We start from the raw sequence: 19,038 nt of genomic DNA on the forward strand, positions 1-19,038 counted from the left end.
ACACAAAATCTAGATTTACAACCCTCTTTTATGACAAGGAGAACGGCCAGAGCATATCATGTTGCAACACCAAGTGTAGCATGCATTACTGCATATGCATTACATTATAGAAAGTATGCATTATGTACATACATTTAATGACAGGATATTCATCATCTCCATGTATTTGCTCTAAAATGGCTTTTAATCATCCCTAATTGAACACCTTAATCAACTAATCAAGGCCTGCAGAATTACTAGAAAAATGTGCGTTATGACAGATATTTTGTTCATTTTGCCAGGCATATGTATATAAAGATTGGTCAACAATAATGACTGTTGCATAAAGACAATATTGAACTTGCAATCATGCTGTTTGTCTGAATATTGACATTCAGTACATCAACACTCTTGTTTGTGTGATATTACATAAATATATTGTGTTCGAGTTAGAGACTGAATAAAGAATATATATATATATAAATATATATATATATATATATATATATATATATATATGCAACGTTGAACATAATAACCAATCACGTTTCCGTTGAGCTCATGAATGCAATGCAACTGCTGTAAACGCTGCAGTTGAAGTTTTGAATTAATTATAAAAAAGGTCTTTACAAATGAAAAAAAAAAAAATAATAATAATAATAAATGCTCCTGGAAATGGTGTCCCTTGATGCAAAAGTACATTTCTGACCCAGCACATTTATTTTGCTTTCAGTTCTTTTAGGTATTATCTACTGCTCCCTTCCATGACTCTGAATAAGCAGCTCTCTATTTCCGGTCAGGGATAGAATTAGGAAATGGACACCAACACCTACCTAATGTCTATCTCCGCTCTCATTCAGCAGCTGCCAGGAAAGGCAAATACGAAGGAAGGAGGTCGTTGTCTATAATTAATGAAAGGCCTCCAATCAATCTACCAAGCTGCTAAAGAACTGAGACAAATGGAAGGCCAATTTTCCAGTGGGTAATGCTGTAATGAATCCTCTTCACTGACAGGAGCATGCTAAAGGATTCAGCGTGATGAAATACTCATTAGTCTGATCTGGAAGGGACTGAAATGAGATCTGAGTCAGGACACATAGTGCACAAAAATGCTGACCAAGTCTGGAATCACCTTGAGTCTTTCTGCAGGTTACGTCCGTATCTTTAGTTAATCACCGAGGTCGTCAAAAACACTCATTCATTCAGGAATCAAACACAGCACTTTGTGCATTTCGAAGAGCGTAAGCCGCTTGCGTAATGCTCAGAATTGCCAAAATGGCACTACGCTGATTTGGAGAGACACAGAGGAGAGGAATTGTTGAATCAAGTCGTTATTTTTGTTTTCTTTGTGTACAAAAAGTATTGTCGTCGCTTCATAACGTTACGGTTGAATCACTGATGGCAGATGGAGTATTCTGATGATGCTTTTCATACTTTCCTGGACCTTGACACTATTTATTTGGCAGTGTATGGGACAGTCACAAGCCTCCAGGTTTTCATCCAAAATATCTTAAATTGTGTTCCGAAGACGAACGAAGCTTTTACGGGTTTGGAATGACATGGGGGTAAGTGATTAATGACAAAATTTTCATTTTGGGGTGGAGTATCCCTTTAAACCAGTGGTTCCCAAACTTTTTCTGCCGGGCCCCCCTTTTGTAGAGAAAAATATTTTGATCTGCATCCTGAACAAGCTTTTTGCCAGTGTCACATGCAAAGAGGGCAAAAGAATGTTTAAATGTAAGAATGAAAAGATAATATTGAAAAATAACACTCCTGAACCAAAAAAAAAAAAAAAAAAAAAAAAAAAAAAAATTGTCTTGAGGTGTTAAATTTATGCAGTTATCCTGGAACCTGCCAGACAAAACAGCAATTAGGCCTAGTTCTCGTCAGCTCTGCTGATATGCTTTACTGATCCTAATTAGTTACTGTAATTGTTTTGACAATTAAGACCAAGGACTGTTGGCTGTTGCTAGGTGCTTGTATCCACCCACTAAAGAGCACTGGACCCTCATGACCAGCAGTGGGCACTCCTGCATCGTCACTGGGGCTCCACGGCTAGAATGACGTCATATGACAGAAAAAAAACACACATCCTCAATCATAGTAGTGCATGGAGGTGACACTGCAAAAGTGTACAGTTCAAAACAATTGTTTAAAATAGTTTTATTTCTTTTAAAATATACATCAGTTTACAAATTCAGAAAATAAAATTAGTCCAGTCATAAGAATTTTTTTTTTTTAGGGGAAAAAGCTGTGCATGAAACATCTACACAAACATGGAAGCTTTTCCTGATAAAAGTAAAAGTCAAAATAAATTAATTTAAACCGTGGTGAAAAGTACACTGCATGGGGAGGGGGATCAAAACGATGGTATGAGGAGGAAAGAAGCACCATGTTGCTACAGTTGCACATGTATAAGACAAGGTATGCACCAGAAATCTGTCTGAGGAATCACAGACAAATTCAGAAGACAAACTGTAAAACTGCACACATCTGACTGAGATTGTGTGAGCCAACATAAACATGAAACTGGTTTTTGAACCCTTAGAAAATCCCCTCATAATCAATGAAATTCCACCAACATGTTAAAGCATCAGGACAATAATATATTGAGTTTCACAGAACTTAAACTCCAATAATTTGAAACTTAAACTTCAAAAACAGAGGTTTAATAAATGAAGTAACAAAATACAACTATCAAAGAATTGCTAGGACTCTACAAAACATGAAGCACAACCAATTTTACTTCCAAGGCATTTTCAAGTGAAACAGGATGCTCAACCACAAAATCTAGGGCAGAACTTGATTTTATTAAAAAGGAATTGATTGGGTCGAGAATAGTTGTTTCATACTAAAATGAAACCTGTTGAATCAATGCTTAAAACTAGGGCTAAAGGATGGCTCATAGTTAATATTAACATTGACAAAAAGGAGTCTCATTGTAAAGGGGGAGCGAGCTAATTACACTTTGATGAAAGATTACCACGACAGTAAAACCAGGAAATATGCATTAAAGTAAACAGGGTCGATTTTCACTTTAATACAAGGTTATTAGTCAATAACAAAGGCTAATTTCAGACCTAATTTGACTTACATTTTGTTGATGGCTACATGAAAGTTGGCCTACTGATGAATAAAAACATTCATAGATCAAAGGAAAAGGAGTGCAGATTTAGCACCTTCTTGAAGGTTAAAGAGACGATAACATGAATTGAATATGTTTTTCCATCACAGAGACGTCAGCTTTGGGCAGAAGGTGGATTGGAGTGTTGCTTGGAGGATAACAATTTTTTTCATTTCTAAGATTTCTCAGCAAAGCTTTTGAAAGACTTACAGCACACCAGAGGGTCACCTTGGATTAAAGAAGATGTGCACGTCTCTTATGCATGCAATTAAATTTGAGTTATTAAAGTGGAGAAAGTCCTATTTATGGACTCAATGTATTGCACATTCTGACCATTGTCGTCTTTTTTGTATTTATTTGCATTTATATGCATGTCTGACGAGAATGAAATATTTAAGAGATTCTATTTCGTCATGCGAGACCCTGACGGGCTGTACTCTGTCTCTTTAAAGCATCACAGAACTATTTTAGAACATGATAAAATATTAATTATTCAGCATGGTGGGTAGTTACACTTCAATTAATCATGGGCTATTAATGGTACTCCCATATATTGCAGAGCAAGACTGATAACTACATACGAAGACCAAAGTGTAAGACAAGAAGAGTAAGTGTGGACTTGGGAGCCCTTCGATCGCACATTCTTCCCTTCACTGAGGAACATATAACTGAATTATTCAGGGCAAGGAGTGCTGTGGCAGACCAGCTATGTGGTGAATATATACAGCAAGCATTTTACAAAAGTCTGATGTCCTTCCAGGAATACCGTTAAAATGTAATACATGCTGCTGTACCTTCTGTCTCACTGATACGTTCATAAATAAAAGACTAATCCTAAAAATCCTAAGTACACAACATACTCTTATGGATGAGGAATACTGTTGCGTATCACCTGTAGGGTATATGTCTCAAATCACTAAGGGTGGAGGGAATGCTGTGTCCAGTAAAAAAAAAAAAAAATACAGTAATTTTTTTAAAGTACACTACTGCATGAAGTCCTGACCCAGGGTGGGACATCTGGATAATGACTGGTCAACAGACTAAAACTTACTGCAAATAAAAAGCACAAAGCAAGCACTTAAAAAGGCAACACAGAGTTTAATAGTCTCTAAAATATATTTATCAAAACAAAAGAATGAGGACGCTTGTAGTCATTGCATCTAAAACTTTTTGTTTGAGAAAAGCTGATAAATGTTAAAATGCTATTTGAACAAGGCTTGAAACGAAACGACTCGAACACTCAGCACAGGAAAAAAACAAAAACTTGTAGAAAGTATCTGCTGGACAGATTGATCATCCATAATCATGAGAAATTAGATTTACACACAAAAATACACACAGAAAAATACACCAAATGATGGCGGGATGCACAGTCCCCTTAAAATACATAAAGCATTAGCATCAGCTAAAGAATGAGGAGCCAATGAAAACGGATGCTACATAAAGATGATTACATTCATTAAGATCAAAACATGGCTTTTCTTGAAATCAGGATTTAAAAAGAACAAACAAAAATCTTCTAAATATTGTGTTCTGGTCATGTTTCTGGCTTAAATTTCAGCTTTTTAGCTCATTGTTTTTTTATTTAGAAGTCAGCAATGTCATCATAACAGAGAGAAAGCTTTGCTTTTTTTTGTGGTGTTTTTACACAGTACTATATGCATAGTTTTGAAATATTAATATGCCCTCTGAAAGGCAATTTGTGCCGTCAGCAGCAAAGGGTCACATTAATATATCTCTGAATTGGAGGACATGAAATACCAATGACACATTTTAATGTTTCAGCCTTACTTGTAGAGTTTTTTTTTTTACTCTTAAATACTGACCTTTGAAAAAAGAAAAAAAAAATTGATTAAATATTTAAAATGCCAAACGGCACTGTTTGGGTTAAATTTCTATTGTATTACAGTATAACAAATAATGTGTAAAAGGGATTGTATACCTTCTCATTTCATGACAGGATTTAGTAACCTATGCACTTATACACACTTCTGCAAGTGCTTAACTGCTTTGAGGGAAGTAATGGGACACTTCAGACCAGCAAAAGACAAATAAATACACAAAAAAACTCTTAAAATCATAATCAGGTTTAAATACCATTAGTCAAACAAAACAGATGAGAATGAAAATCAGGAAGTATACTTGATCATTAAAACATATACCGAATACATCAAAATCAAATTCAAATTATTAAAGTACAAAAGCTGTCTTTAGCTTGGGTGTTGAAATACAGTGGTAGATCAGTGAAGAGAGGTAACTGAAAATTGAAGGTGAAGGATCCTCTCAATTTATGATGACTAAAAGCAGGCTAAAGGAACAAGATGTTCTTTTAAAGGGTGATGGAGAGCCCCCTCTGTCAGAGCAAGGGTTAGGCACTGAAAATTGACAAGAGAGTCCCCATAGATTACATTTAATCTGCTTTAGCCAGCAGAATGCCTGACACAGTGGTATCTGTGAAGCTGTGGCCATTTGGTGCCATCCCAATCTCCCGTAACAAAGGACTTGCACTGGGATGCTGGGTAGATATCATTATCTGGGTAGAAAACTCTCACCCGAGGGCAAAAGCAAATGTCAAAACACCCATTATGTGAGATGTTCCATGTCCGTTCAGTGCCACAGGGATCCTTCCCAATGCTGCTCAATCTTGAACTCTTTCTCTTACAGAAGTGTAATTGTATAGCTTTGTCCTGCTGTTGCCCACTCAATCATGTCACATCAAACAGAATCAAGTCTTGGACTTTGAATGTTTTTTTTTTGACATTCTTGTACGATTCCAGAAGCACCGTCCATGCAAAACCGGACTGACTGAAGTACTTCACCAGCGGAAGCCACCAATACCATAGGTTCCACAGATTAAAGAGCTCCAAGCCTCAGAGAGAGGACAGAAGAGTTACAATAATGCCTCAGCAACAGCAGCATGACCAGGGATAAGTACAGCAATGCTGATCCGATCCCTTCCACTTGTCGTATGCTGCAATGCCTAGAGATTGCTAGTAAGACGAAGAGCACTCAAGGTCAAAAAAAGAAGAGAAGAATAAGCCTGGAAGTCTCAGTCCAGCAAGTTTCCATGCTCTTGAGCTCTGGTAAGGCTGTCTTTGCGGTGCAAGTGATGAACGCCCATTCTCTTGGGGCTCTTCAGAGGTCGTGAGGAGCCAGTCCGAGGGGGCTTGTCTGCATTATCCTCAAGGGCTGCTAGGACTCTTGAGCCGATGACAGGAAAGTCCTGGGGCAGGATATCTCGCTCCTCAGCTGAACTTCCTGCGGAGCCAGCATCTTCAGCAAACTCTTGACGCTTAGCAGAGGCTGGACTGCTCTCAATGGTGACCATGGTGTCACCACTAGCACCATCATTGTCAAGTGGATCAAGGGCCATCAGTAGGTGTTCACCCTCTTCCTGGGAAAAGTCACCTCCGTATTGAGTCTTTTTTGCACGGAGGTCTGCCATGCTGCTGGTGTCTGTATCCAAACTGGACTCTCTACTTGCTGTCCAGCTCTGGGCCGAGGATCCCTCCTCGCCATCAGAGTAAGCACCTCTCATAGCCCCTACTCCTGATTTTCCGTTGTGACTTCTTTGGAGATCTTTCACAGTCTCACTGCTGAAGGATGTGCGGTTGACGAGGGATCCTTCAGTGGATGGTGCCATTTTTTCTACAAACATGCGCTGCCAGTTGGCCAGTAGGTCCTCCTCTGAGCTACCAGAGCTTGCAAAGGCGCTCGGAGGCTGAGGGGGGCTGCTAAAGGGACTTGAATGACTGGAGAGGGTGTCCGTAGCATCCATCTGTGGAGGTGTGCGCTGGTGAGAAGCATGCCCTCCACCAGAAGATGAGGAGGTCCCAGACCGCCAACCCCCATCAGACACAGCAGGGCTATTGGGCACGGTCCGCTGTCGCTCGGCTGCCTCCTCTTCGTTCTGCACAAGACTAAGAGAAATGGCCTGACGAGTAGCGTAGGTGCAATTGGGCAGTGGACTGTTCTTGGGAATCTTGACTTTGTCATCGGAGGAGAACTCGATCACTTTGCGACCAGGGTACAGCGGGTTTGGTGGTGGAGGTGCTGGGTAAGGATTCAACTTCTCAAAAGAAGGGGCTGCCCCATCTTCTCCTGTTGGACCATCCAGGCTGCCCTGGCTTCGACACATGCCGTTTACATGCTGCTGATCAGAACCAGCTCCCACAGGAGGCCTGGCATGAACAGGACCCCCATTTTCACGCCCTCCACTGTCATCTTGGGGTCCTGTCATGTCCACGTGTACGAACACATCTTCAGCCACTGGCCGACCTGCACTGCTGCTAGACTGGGCTGAGTTGAGCACCAGGGGCTCCGGCTTCTCAAGAACACGAGCAATCACTGAAGTGGGCACTACGTCTGCGGGAGTCAGGCTTAGAGTGTCAGGATCCTGGGCTTGAGCTCCCTGAGAGCCCTGAGTCTTGTTAGGCAAGCTACTCTTCATGTGCTTGTTCACCATATCCTGTAGCTCATATGGCAACTGCAAAACATTATAGAGAAAATTAACACACAAACAAACGTGACAAAAGTTTACTTTTCCTGCAGTAGAGCTCATTTTAGAAATTGGTTTTCAATATTTAAATGACAAGTTATCCATCAACCTGAAAAAAAGTTGATTCAGTTTCTAGGGATAAGACTTTTTAAGGACCAGCCTTGCATGCATAATTCTTGCATGGAACACAAACTGGGAAAAACACTTATGTTTACACTGTGTTTCTCATGCAGTAGACAAAGCTATGATTAAGCTCCAAAAAGAACAAGAAAAATCAAGCTCCAAAAAGAACAAGACCGTACTATATAAAATAGTCCATACAATTTTCTTCTGTGTTCCAAGAAAGTATGGAATAACTCCAAGGTAAATAAATGATCTCAATCTTTTTCTTTTACCTTTCCTTTTTCTTGGGATCACATTTGTTGTCATGAGATTTATGTAGCTTGCACATTTTGTGGATGAATCCTTTCTTGCAAGTAATCTTAAAAGGTGCAATTTCACTAACATGCACTGGGATATGAATAGGATGTTTGATGAAGCCTATCTACCATACTGTCCCAATGAAGGTTATCTCAGTCATGATCAAGAAAAGCAGAAAACAGGGTTTTTTCCTTTAATACCATTCAATATCTGGCTGGCCTAGAAGAATAAAGAGTAAGCAGCTCACCTCAAATTAGATTATTACTGAAGAGGGGTGAGACAGACAGAAAGAGAGAGAGAGAGAGAGACTAAAAGAAAAAAGGCAGGTGATGAGGCCTTTATTTCATTCGGTAGTGTGGCACGATTTAACAAAGCCAGGCCAAGTCATTGATTTGTGGAAAAAAGGCAGGGAAAATCAGTGATCACACAGTCCCGCTCAGCTTTATGTTGTAACGATCCTTTGGGGCAGCAATTACCCACAAAGCCCTTACTTCCTCTGAGCGTGGTGCATGGGAGAATTGATCTGTCCAGACCACACTTCCAAGCATGACCCCCTCATGGCCTTCTAGCACAGAAATCTACATGACACTGCCTAAATTAATTGTCCCAGAGGGCATTAGTATCCCATGACCACTGCAGCATCACATGCTAGTGTGGGAAGTCAGATGTTACACAAAGTGCTACAATACTTCAATCACTATGGTGGGCAAAACAAGACTTCTTTCTCCCACAGAAAATGAGGACAGCTCAGATATATTTATAGACCATTCAATGACCATCTGGTGCATAAATGCACTAGCATGTAAACAATACTATACATCTTTGATCACCTGTTTTGTGCTTTCAGTGTTATATCCAATTTCATTCTTACTTGCCCCTGATCATTACATAAAATAAATGGAATTGTGGTTGGTAAACTATACTTAAGTTTTTATGCAAACACTTGGCGTATACATACAGCCAAACACATGAGCATTCAAAGTAGACTCCATGTGTACACAACCACCTGACAAATGCACACTAGAAAGTTAAATCTTTGTCCAGTGTCTAAGCTATTTCTGTCTGGATGTTACAACTGAAAAAATGTCTTAAATCTGGAGTTGCGAATATCTCTTAACCAACTCGCGCAAGGTCTCGGGTAGTTTGGTGTTCTTCTGTCTCTTCCATTTCTTTTTTAGATTGTGAAACAAAGACCTGGGTTAGTGTTGCCACCTAGTGGGCCAAATAACTCAAAGTGTGCATGTGTGACCGCTGTTAAAAAAAAATTGGGTTGCACATTGTACAATGCTGATGATGAAATTTACATCACACACACTGTACACATATATCCTTGCATACACATAAAAACTGAAGTACACTTTAGGTTTCAATCAGATACACGGCTCTTGGCCAGAACAATGTTCAGTATGGACTGGACTTTATTCTGTAAGTCAAAAGTCTGGCTACAAGCTCAGCCTCTTAAATGGCACCAAACACATAAAAAAATTGCAATAGCACTTAGTGGTACCAGTATCTTTTTTAGCTAGTGGCATGTTAGTCGTCATCTTTCTAAGCTACCCTTACAAAGACAAGTTACAATTCTACAAATACTGCATGCCAATTACTGTGCATAATTTCCATCTTTAGCTAAATATAGAGAATTGGCTCTACATGAGAGCCACTATAACAACTCTCAGATTTCCACCATTTGACTGAAGCATAATGGCTCTCAAGTTCTCAAAGCACTTCTAAAGCTGTGATAGAATACACAAATGGCCTGTTTGATGCATATGCACTTCCAGTGCAGATCAGTTTGACATTCATTTGGAGAATGATGCTTCACAGTGGATGCTTTACAACAGTGGCTTTATGTTAGCAGTAAGAGGATGAAAACAGGTAATGGCTTTGGCTCAGTCGAGCCTTAAAATAACCCAAGAAACAGTCTCTGGTCCCTGCTTACAGAGTAATGAATTACAGAGTTCACGAGAGCAGGGCAAGAGGATAATCTGGACAGTGAATCAAATATCTTCTAAAAATTACCAAGATTCACTCCATGACTATAGTTCTCCTAGAGAGATCATAATTCTAGAGATTAGTCACTGCTGTCAACTCAATAAATTAAAAAAGGATGAAGTAAGATCCTTTGTGAATTAATTGCTGCCAAGGAGGAAGATCCTGCGCCCACACTCTCTCACTCAGCCAATATGGCAAGTAGATTTAATGCCATCTTTCTCTTCATAACCTACAAGTTTGGACAAACTTAACTGAATTTCTCATGATCTTCAAAACACGGGGTCCTGCTAAAATATTTGAATTAGTTTAGAAAAGACAAATACAAATTGTGCCTATATATTCATGTCTTTGCAAAACTAAAATTGTTATATAGAAATGTACATTTTAAATGCATGAATTGGATCAGTAAAGGAAAAGCAGGCAACAAGTGTCCCAACTTCAATATTGTTGGGGTTGGCTGAGAGAATGATCATTTAAATTTTATACCTAAACAAAATCTCTAATCTTTAAACAAAATAACTAAATATAAAAAAGGTGCTTAGGAATTAATTTCATTAATGCAAAACAAGACAAGCGGTTCAAATAGCAAATATGCAAAAAGTCTTGCCCTCGCTTTGGCCAGGACTTAATGCGGTTTGCAGAATAAAACAACAAGGGCAGACAGAGTGATAGATGGGTTTAATGTAGAGTGCAGGCCACAGGTGATAATGTCCTGATGTGTTCAATACCCATATGTCCACGGGGTCAAGCTGTCTTATCATACGTCTCTGTTCTTGTACACACAGAGCTGTCCATCAGCCTGAAATCTGTCCTATTTTCCCCCACGGACAGACACAAAGGCCAAACAGACGGATGTGTCTGGCGTTTGGCACCTTGTCAATACTGTGCCTTTACTCTGCCAGCGAGACCGTCCGTATCCAAAGACCAGCCATGTCTCGCAGCACGACTGCTCTAACAGACACCCTCCATGCTAAACACTGCCATAAAGCACATCCTGCGGACATGGCTATTTTTTATTGTTATTTTTTTTCAAATCCTTGCCCTCTCTCTATTCTCTTGGTCTCTTTCTCTTCATCTCTCTCTCTCTGACTATTCCTCTCTGATCCCAGGCCATAAAATCAGAAGTCCATGTCCATAAAAATAAAGTCACTGGGCAACCGTGCGCTCTCTCTCTCTCTCTCAGCACAGTCCACGAGTGTCACTGCGAATCGCAAAACACATTCAGACTCCAACAAGTCCTGTGCTGCAGGGATAGTTCAGACAAAAATGAAAATGCTGATATCATTTACCCATCCTCATGTCATTCCAAACCGGATTTATTTTCTGCAGATTGTGCCAGCTGTTCTTTTATATACAGTGAAAGTGGATTGCAAGTTTTACTGCCAAGCTTTTATCAAATATACATATTTAAATGTCAGGAGATCGTTTTTGATTGATATGTTGCATACACACCTTGACTTTGGGTTTGGTCTGTTCTAGCTATAGAAAGGCTTCAGAAGACTTGGAATATAGGGTACAGAATAGATGGACAGTTGTTTTTGGAGCACGAAACCTACAACAGTTATCAGCTTTTGCTGTATAGAAAAGTGATGCTCACACAATGTGCTTAACAACATAAGCTTTTGTTCTTTACAAAAGTCAGAGGGGATCGAAACAAACATGAGGGTGAGTAAATAACAGAATTTGGACTTTAAAACTGAGAAACAGTTACTACTACTTACATCAGCAAACTTGTGATTCCTGAAATGCGATTTATTGCACTTCAACAGCTGCACAGCCAAATTGCAATCTTGCCGATACCGTTCCTGCATGAGGAGGATAATGGATATAAGAACAAGCGTCAGAGAAACCGATATGAGAACACATCAAATAAAGAAGAGAGTCATCAACACCAACTTTTCGGATGAAATTGGCATTTATGAAAGAAGAAAAGCAAATACACACAGTATGAGTCAAAGGGTTTGGACATATGCATGTTTCACAGTCTGAGTTAAAGGCTTGAAATTTGAAATCAGTTTTGTAAATGAATATAAACTGTGCTTACAAATTATATATATTTTTTAAATGTGAACAACTTATTTTAATGTCCAATTTTTGTCAGCATAAAAAATGGTGCGCATAAAAAAAAGGTGCGCATAATATTTAAGCAGGTTTTCTTTTACAGGTAAAAATGCAAAAAAATTTAAAAAAAGCTGCGACACAAGTATACGTTTTCTACGTGTATTTACACTTTGATTTGAAAGAAAACTTGCATCCTTGTGCCGCGGCTGACACAGAAGAGTGTAAGCTGCCTGCGTTCAGCTCATATTCTCCAAAATGGTGCTACGCTGATGTGGAGAGACACAGAGGAGACAAACTGTTGAATAAAGTCGTTATTTTTGTTTTATTCGCATACACAAAGTATTCTCGTTGTTTCATAAAATTACAATTAAACCACTGAAGGCAGATCATACTTTTCTGGACCTTGACAGTGTAACTTACTTGGCAGTCTATGGGACAGTCACAAGCCTCCCGGTTTTCATCCAAAATATCTTAAATTGTGTTCGAAGATTTTACGGGCTTGGAACGACATGGGGGTAAGTGATTAATGACAAAATTTTCATTTTGGGGTGGAGTATCCCTTTAAATATCCCTGAGAAATATTCAAAACTAATGCAATATAGAAATTGCAAGCGAAATATATATAAAAACCCTAGTGGGCTCTGGACTCCTGGTTGAGAACTACTGCTTTAATATGTAAAAATATACAAAGTAATAACAGTCTTAAAGTATGAGAAGTTCAATGTCCAAACCTTTGACTGACACTTTATAAGTAAAACAAGGAAAATGGCACCCAGGGTAGCAGTCTTCAGGAATCATAACTAAAAAGCCCATAAAGGCAAAACATTCTCCTAACATCAACCTCAGAGAAAGGAGCTATGATTGATGTGTCTTAGGAGATGAAGCGCTCTGTTTAAACACTGGGAACAGACGGCTATCAGTTTCTCCAGTGCTATAATTAGTTCCCTGTGGCACTGTTTCATACATGTGGTGTAATAAAGGCACATTTTCAGAACAATCTGCATTCTGGTGCTTTGTTATTCATTGTGGAGTTACTGTTATGGTTATCTGTCGGTTAATTTACAGTCCTGTGTGCGAAGCGAATTTGAAGTTTAGAATAGTGTTTATATAATCTGAATCAAATCTCTCATTATAAATGAAGGGCTTCCTGATGCAACCCAGATCATTTAAAAACAGGCAGTTTTTTTAATCTAAAAAATGGTCTTGTGTTGTGTGAAGTTGTTGTTTTTTTTGTGCTGATTATTCTTTTTTTATTATTAAAATGAGAACGAAACGAATTAGGAGACGCTCCCGCATTCCCAGTAAAGCTCCAAAAGCCAGACATCATTTCTGGAATCTGACAGTAGACTTCTGTGAAATCTCAGCACAGATCCTCTTCATGCAACTTTCAATTTTCAGCTCCAGTAGTTATCAATCCCAGTAACACTGCAGCTCTGACAACCCGAGTCCAAAACGTGCCTCAAACACAAACAAAGCTCTGATATCACACGTACATTCAGTTCCTCCAGCTTGTCGATAGTGTTTTTGGCATCCACGAGTTTATTCGTGAGCTCCACTATCTCTTGATCCATGGTTTTCTTGTCTCTTTCCACTTTACGGAGCTGTAAGGAGAAAAAGGACATTCGAGTAAACTTCAACGTAAAAGGTTGCAGATGAGGTTCAACCTCTCTCTCTTAATACAAAGAACACCAGTAGCCATTTTTGGTTTAGGGGGGGGAAAACACACAAAAACATGTTTTCCTTCAGTCCTAATTTCATTGCTGACATTGCACCAGCTGCAAAGAAAAAGTAAATCAAAGAGCCTGAAAATGTGGCTGAGGCACAGGCCATGGGGAAAACAAATAAAGGTGGTAAGGAATAATATTGACTGAATCTCATTGAAAATAAGCATCACTTTCTCTTGACGGGTCTCATTCTCTGTATCTCAAACATTTCTGTCCAATTAGCTCGGTTTTTCATAAACCAACTTTACTTACCCTCTTGTGTTTTCAAACTTGTATTTTTCATTCAACGACAGCACATACTGATCATATCTGTCAAGCTCCAGAAAGAAACAGGATCATTCAAAAGTTTGGGGCTGGTAAAGTGTTTCATTGTTTAATTTTACAATATTAAACTACTTTTTTGAATATATTTTAAAATGTAATTTATTCCTGTAATGCAAAGGCTGAATTTTCTTTAATGCAAAGCTTTCAGTGCCACATGATCCTTCAGAAATCATTCTAATATGACGATTTGCTGCTCAATAAACATTTCTGATGATTATCAGTTGTTGAATATATTTTGAAAACTGTGATATTTTTTTCCCCAAGACTCTTTGATGAATATTTGAAAAGTTTATAAAAACCAATTTAAGAATAGCATTTGAAATAGAAATTACTTTGTAACATTATAAATGTCACTTTTGAAGAGTTTAATGCATTGCTGCTGAACAGAAGTATTAATTTACTGGCCCCAAACTTTTGAAGGATAGTGTAAGTCATAAGATAGCATTGTATGAAAGCCATCTTAAAATTATGGTTATTCACTGATGATCTTCACTGAACTGGAACATTCAGTTAGTTTTCTTATACAGCAACATCATATTCCATCGGAGGACCTGAATCATAATGCACACATCATATAGAATATTTTTATGCTACTTTTACTTTTTTTTTTTTGTCCTCAGCCATGGTCGGTATAAGCTGTTGTTGACGATTCTCCCAAAAATGATCCTTTGTGTTTCATGGAAAGAATAAAAGCATCAGAGAGCCAGTGATTGGGGGCTGTCTGACTGAAGCTGAGACTACAGACAACTACCACTGCAGCTATGTCTATACGCATAAAATGTCTTCTGTCTGACTTCCTGTCTGAGTTCAGTGTTTTTCTAATTCAGGAGTGAGAGTGCTGTCTGAAGACACTCCACTCTTGCTGTGATGGCAAAGTCCGAAATGTCTTTGTACTAAAATGTCTGAACAAAAGCTCTTGAAAGAACTTTAAAGAGGACATACTTAACAGAAGCGTTGCTACTTAAGACACACTTCAGTCCTGCCAGCTCTTGGTTTAAGTGGAGAAAGAGAGATACAAAGAGAGACACTGAGAAAAAGTAGACAGAAACTGTGATGCTTAATCTGGAGCTTGGCATGTCCATAACAAAGCAATTATCTTTATAGTCACTGTTTGACTGAAGTGGACAATGTGGACCAATAAAAGGAAGTTAAGGAGGGGGCAGCCTTTCAACACAATGCAGAGTCCACATGTAACGACGGCAATGCAACAGCCAGTATAATGCACAGCACATCTGACGGAAACAGGGATAGAAAGGAGGGAGCCAAAGTGTTTTTATCACTTTAACAGCTGCATTCACATCATCCAAAGTTGTACTCAAGTGGTCAAAATGCCAACAGTATCTGCGCTTTAGTGACTAAGAATACATCATTTATTTAGGAAATATATGTGTGTGTAATATAATGTGTCTGTCTACCTGCAAAAGATGCTTATCATTTGTAGCTATTGAAATATCATTATACTGAATTGTGATTTTTGTGTGTTTAATTTTCATTATACTGAATCATATTCATAAAGAATTCATAAAGAAAAACAAAAATCAGCAGAAAATGTTTAATTCCTAACATGAAAAATATTTAAAAATCATGTGTAATTACACAGTTCCCCATGAAGTACTACACTACCCATAATCCTAAAGAAAAATCAACCAATAGTGGCAAAGCACTACATTCACTGTACACGTCCATAAAGATCTGACAATCAAACCTCTCTACACTCTCAAACTATTTTTATGTTTGAGTATTTTGTAATACTCAATCGCCTTTATATATTGTTTTTAAACAATGTTTTAACTGTTTCTAAACTTAATCTGTAGTTTTATAATTCATCACTGCTGAAACTGAAGGTCTTCACAGCAACCTGTCAAAATAAAAACTTTAATCTGAAGAAACTGTGACAGAAATACAGTATATTACTATTGTACAGCAGAACGCACTTCTCAATGTAATAATATGTAAAAAATAATATAAATTATGATAATATTAAAAAGGAAATATCATTTTGACATAACATTTTTCTTTGATTTAATTTTAACAGCAATATTTTGCTTGCCAAAAATGAAAGAGAATGGTTACATTTTAATTTGATTACAATTTAAAAGATTAAATTACTAATGTTCTATGCCTTCATTTGATTACCGCCAAATTTTTATTTTTGTATTTTTTATAATACATTTACATTAAATCATGAATCCTGAAAAAATTTAAACAGACAAAACATTTCTTAAAATAAAAAAATAAAAATAAAAAATTCAGGGCTCTATTATTAAAATAATAATAATAATAAAAAATAATAAAAATAAAATCATTAAATTGTTAATTTAAGATTTATCAATTCCACTGATCAGAAACTTTTGATTATTAAAATTTAAACCATTAATTCAGAGTCCAGAAAAATGAACAGAAAACACTGAATTTTGGAGAAACTAAAACAGATTTCATAGAGCCGGATGGTTTGGGTTAGTAAATGAAAGTGAGCGGTCTGACTGTTGAGCTTTGCCGTGATTGGTTGATCTCTCTTCAGGATTAGGAGTAGTGTAGTGCGTGGCGACTGTTACTGAACACTTCACTAATGGACTTAGAAAAGTGATTTTATAACTCACTTTCACACAGAATGGCCCAACAAATAGTGTTTCTATCTTGGTGTGGCCTTTAATGCTGTAAAATATCATTTGTAATTCATTCATACTCATTAATATTTTATTTTCTTACAGTGTTTGCTGTGCATTTTAACCACTGTGTTAAACATTTGGACCGCTTTCTATGGTGTGACCTCTATCCCAGAATCCACCTGTCCACATGCACAGACACGGGCATGGCCACAGCTATATCCAGCCATCTACTGCAAGAAGAGAGGAGAGGAGACAGGAAGGAGATGCAATGAGTCATGGGAATGAGATCCACAGCGATACTTATTGGGAGAGAAGAGACCGACAGAAGGAAATGGATAAATAGAAAGAGAATGAGAACGCAACTGCATAGACCCAAGTTTGACTGATGGCAGCCTGATGATGATGAAGATGATGATGAAGAATATGGTGAAATACCCAAAGTCACAAGGCAGCATGAGGGGAGAGGAAAGGGAGAAGAAAGAAAGGAAGAGAAAGATATAACTTTGGGCTTATTCTTATATTTCCATTAACCTGTATGCCTGCAAGTATTAAATGAGAGAAAGACAAGTACAGACAAGAAAGAAAGAGGATAGAAAAATAGAAACTAGTCATGAGAAAGACAATATACTTGCACACTTCTGGATCACCACTTTATCATTAGTTAGAAATGATTAGAGCCTGACCGATATATCTTTTTGCCGATATTATCAGCCGATATGAGCCTGTTGCCGATTTCTGAATGGTGTAATTACTTAGTTTATCCAGCAGAGTGCGCTCCATTGTTTGCTACTGGCGACTCAGGTCTGTGTTTTTATGTGAAGATGAGTTAAAAATTATTTTGTTTGTGCTGCTTCAAATTATCCTCCCGCCACCCACCCGCAAGTAGCTTGCTTGTCCTACACAGTTACCTTGTTTATTTTCTTAATTCAAGTTATATATATTTTGTTCTATTTGTGTTTAAGTTATTTATAATAAGTGAACTTTACTGTTAAGTGCACTGATGTCAGACTTATTTTAAATAATAAAGTTTATTGTTAAATTGTTAAATACCATGCCTCCATTACATAGGCCTATGTTTATCACATCATTATAAGTGTTTGATCACCACATTTGAGTTATCATTGCAAAAAATGTTTATGTTTATATATTCTGTTTATGTATATATTGTATTTTATATACAGTACCAGTCAAAAGTTTAGGACACACAAATGGGAAGTGTCCAAACTTTTGACTATACTGTACAATAATACAGCCTACACAAAGAATATCGGCCGATATTTCGATATCGGTCTTTTTTTTATTCCCTAATATCGGTATCGGCCCCCAAAAAAACCCATATCGGTCTGGCTCTAGAAATGATTATCCTGTAAAACTTATCTTCTACAATTAAACTTATTAAAAACTGGTTTGGTAAGTGAATTTGAGCTGAAATAAAGCTAGACAGACACATCTATCAAGAGAAACTTTGATGTTGGCTTGAGAAAGACTGACCAGTAGTTGAGAATAGAGTACATATTTTATAGTTTTGATTTTGAAGAGAGATAGAGAGATTAATTCCGCACTTAATTTCAAACAAATTTCCATTCTTCTCTCTATGCTTTCTATTCGCTAAACCAGTACTCTGAGTGAGCTTGTGTCCTGAGAGCACCTACGGTAAGACATGATGGGCCCTTCACGAGGTGGAACAGGTCGGCCGGGATAATCCCCGTGTCCACGACGAGAGATTACTGAGCAGAATGCCACCTGTTTCACCTGTGATTGGCAAAGCTTTATGCAGGTCATGAATATGAGATCTCACCATGCAGAACTAAGACACCGCTGGGATTTAATTGAAAATGAACATAAATCATCAAGAGCTAATGCTATCCTGAACACGCATGGAGTCTTCAGACGTGATTAAGAGCGAGCGGCTTGTTCTGAAGTTTTCCAGTCATGCTAAATTACTCTAGAGATAATTTTGCAGACCACCTAAGAGTGATAAAAGATTCCTAAAATAACTTATTATAGATGCACGTTTGATTAAATTTTCATTTGAGCGAAACTGGAAAAAGGCAGAGTCGGGGGAAAATTTAGATTCATATCCGCTTAAATAAAACATGGAATCCTTTAACAATTTATTACAACAACCAACAGCAGTTTCCAAAGATATTTTAATAAATGCATCACACTGAACACAGAATGCCCAGTTTCTGTGATGCACAATCACATTCAAATAATCTTTAAATCGCATTCATCCTAATTGAATAACATTGTCAGGGGACGACTGCAGTCTTTGACAGTTATTATGATGTATTAGAACATCCAGTG

At 37.9% G+C, this 19,038-nt stretch overlaps 1 protein-coding gene across 6 annotated transcripts in view; it reads right to left on the reverse strand.

Moving 5' to 3' along the window:
* Nucleotides 1-4,181: 4,181 nt before the first annotated feature.
* Nucleotides 4,182-19,038, reverse strand: part of tjap1 (tight junction associated protein 1 (peripheral)) — a 99,251-nt gene continuing 84,394 nt past the window's right edge. For all 6 annotated transcript variants that reach the window (XM_042736350.1, XM_042736353.1, XM_042736349.1 and 3 more), the window contains 3 exons: nucleotides 13,568-13,675; nucleotides 11,735-11,818; nucleotides 4,182-7,589 (listed from right to left, as the gene is read on the reverse strand). In XM_042736350.1, coding sequence (XP_042592284.1) covers nucleotides 6,153-7,589; nucleotides 11,735-11,818; nucleotides 13,568-13,675 — 1,629 coding nt within the window. In that variant the 3' untranslated portion in view covers nucleotides 4,182-6,152. The remainder of the gene's footprint in view (nucleotides 7,590-11,734; nucleotides 11,819-13,567; nucleotides 13,676-19,038) is intronic.

Source organism: Cyprinus carpio, chromosome B13, assembly GCF_018340385.1.
Source record: "Cyprinus carpio isolate SPL01 chromosome B13, ASM1834038v1, whole genome shotgun sequence".
NCBI lineage: Eukaryota > Metazoa > Chordata > Actinopteri > Cypriniformes > Cyprinidae > Cyprinus > Cyprinus carpio.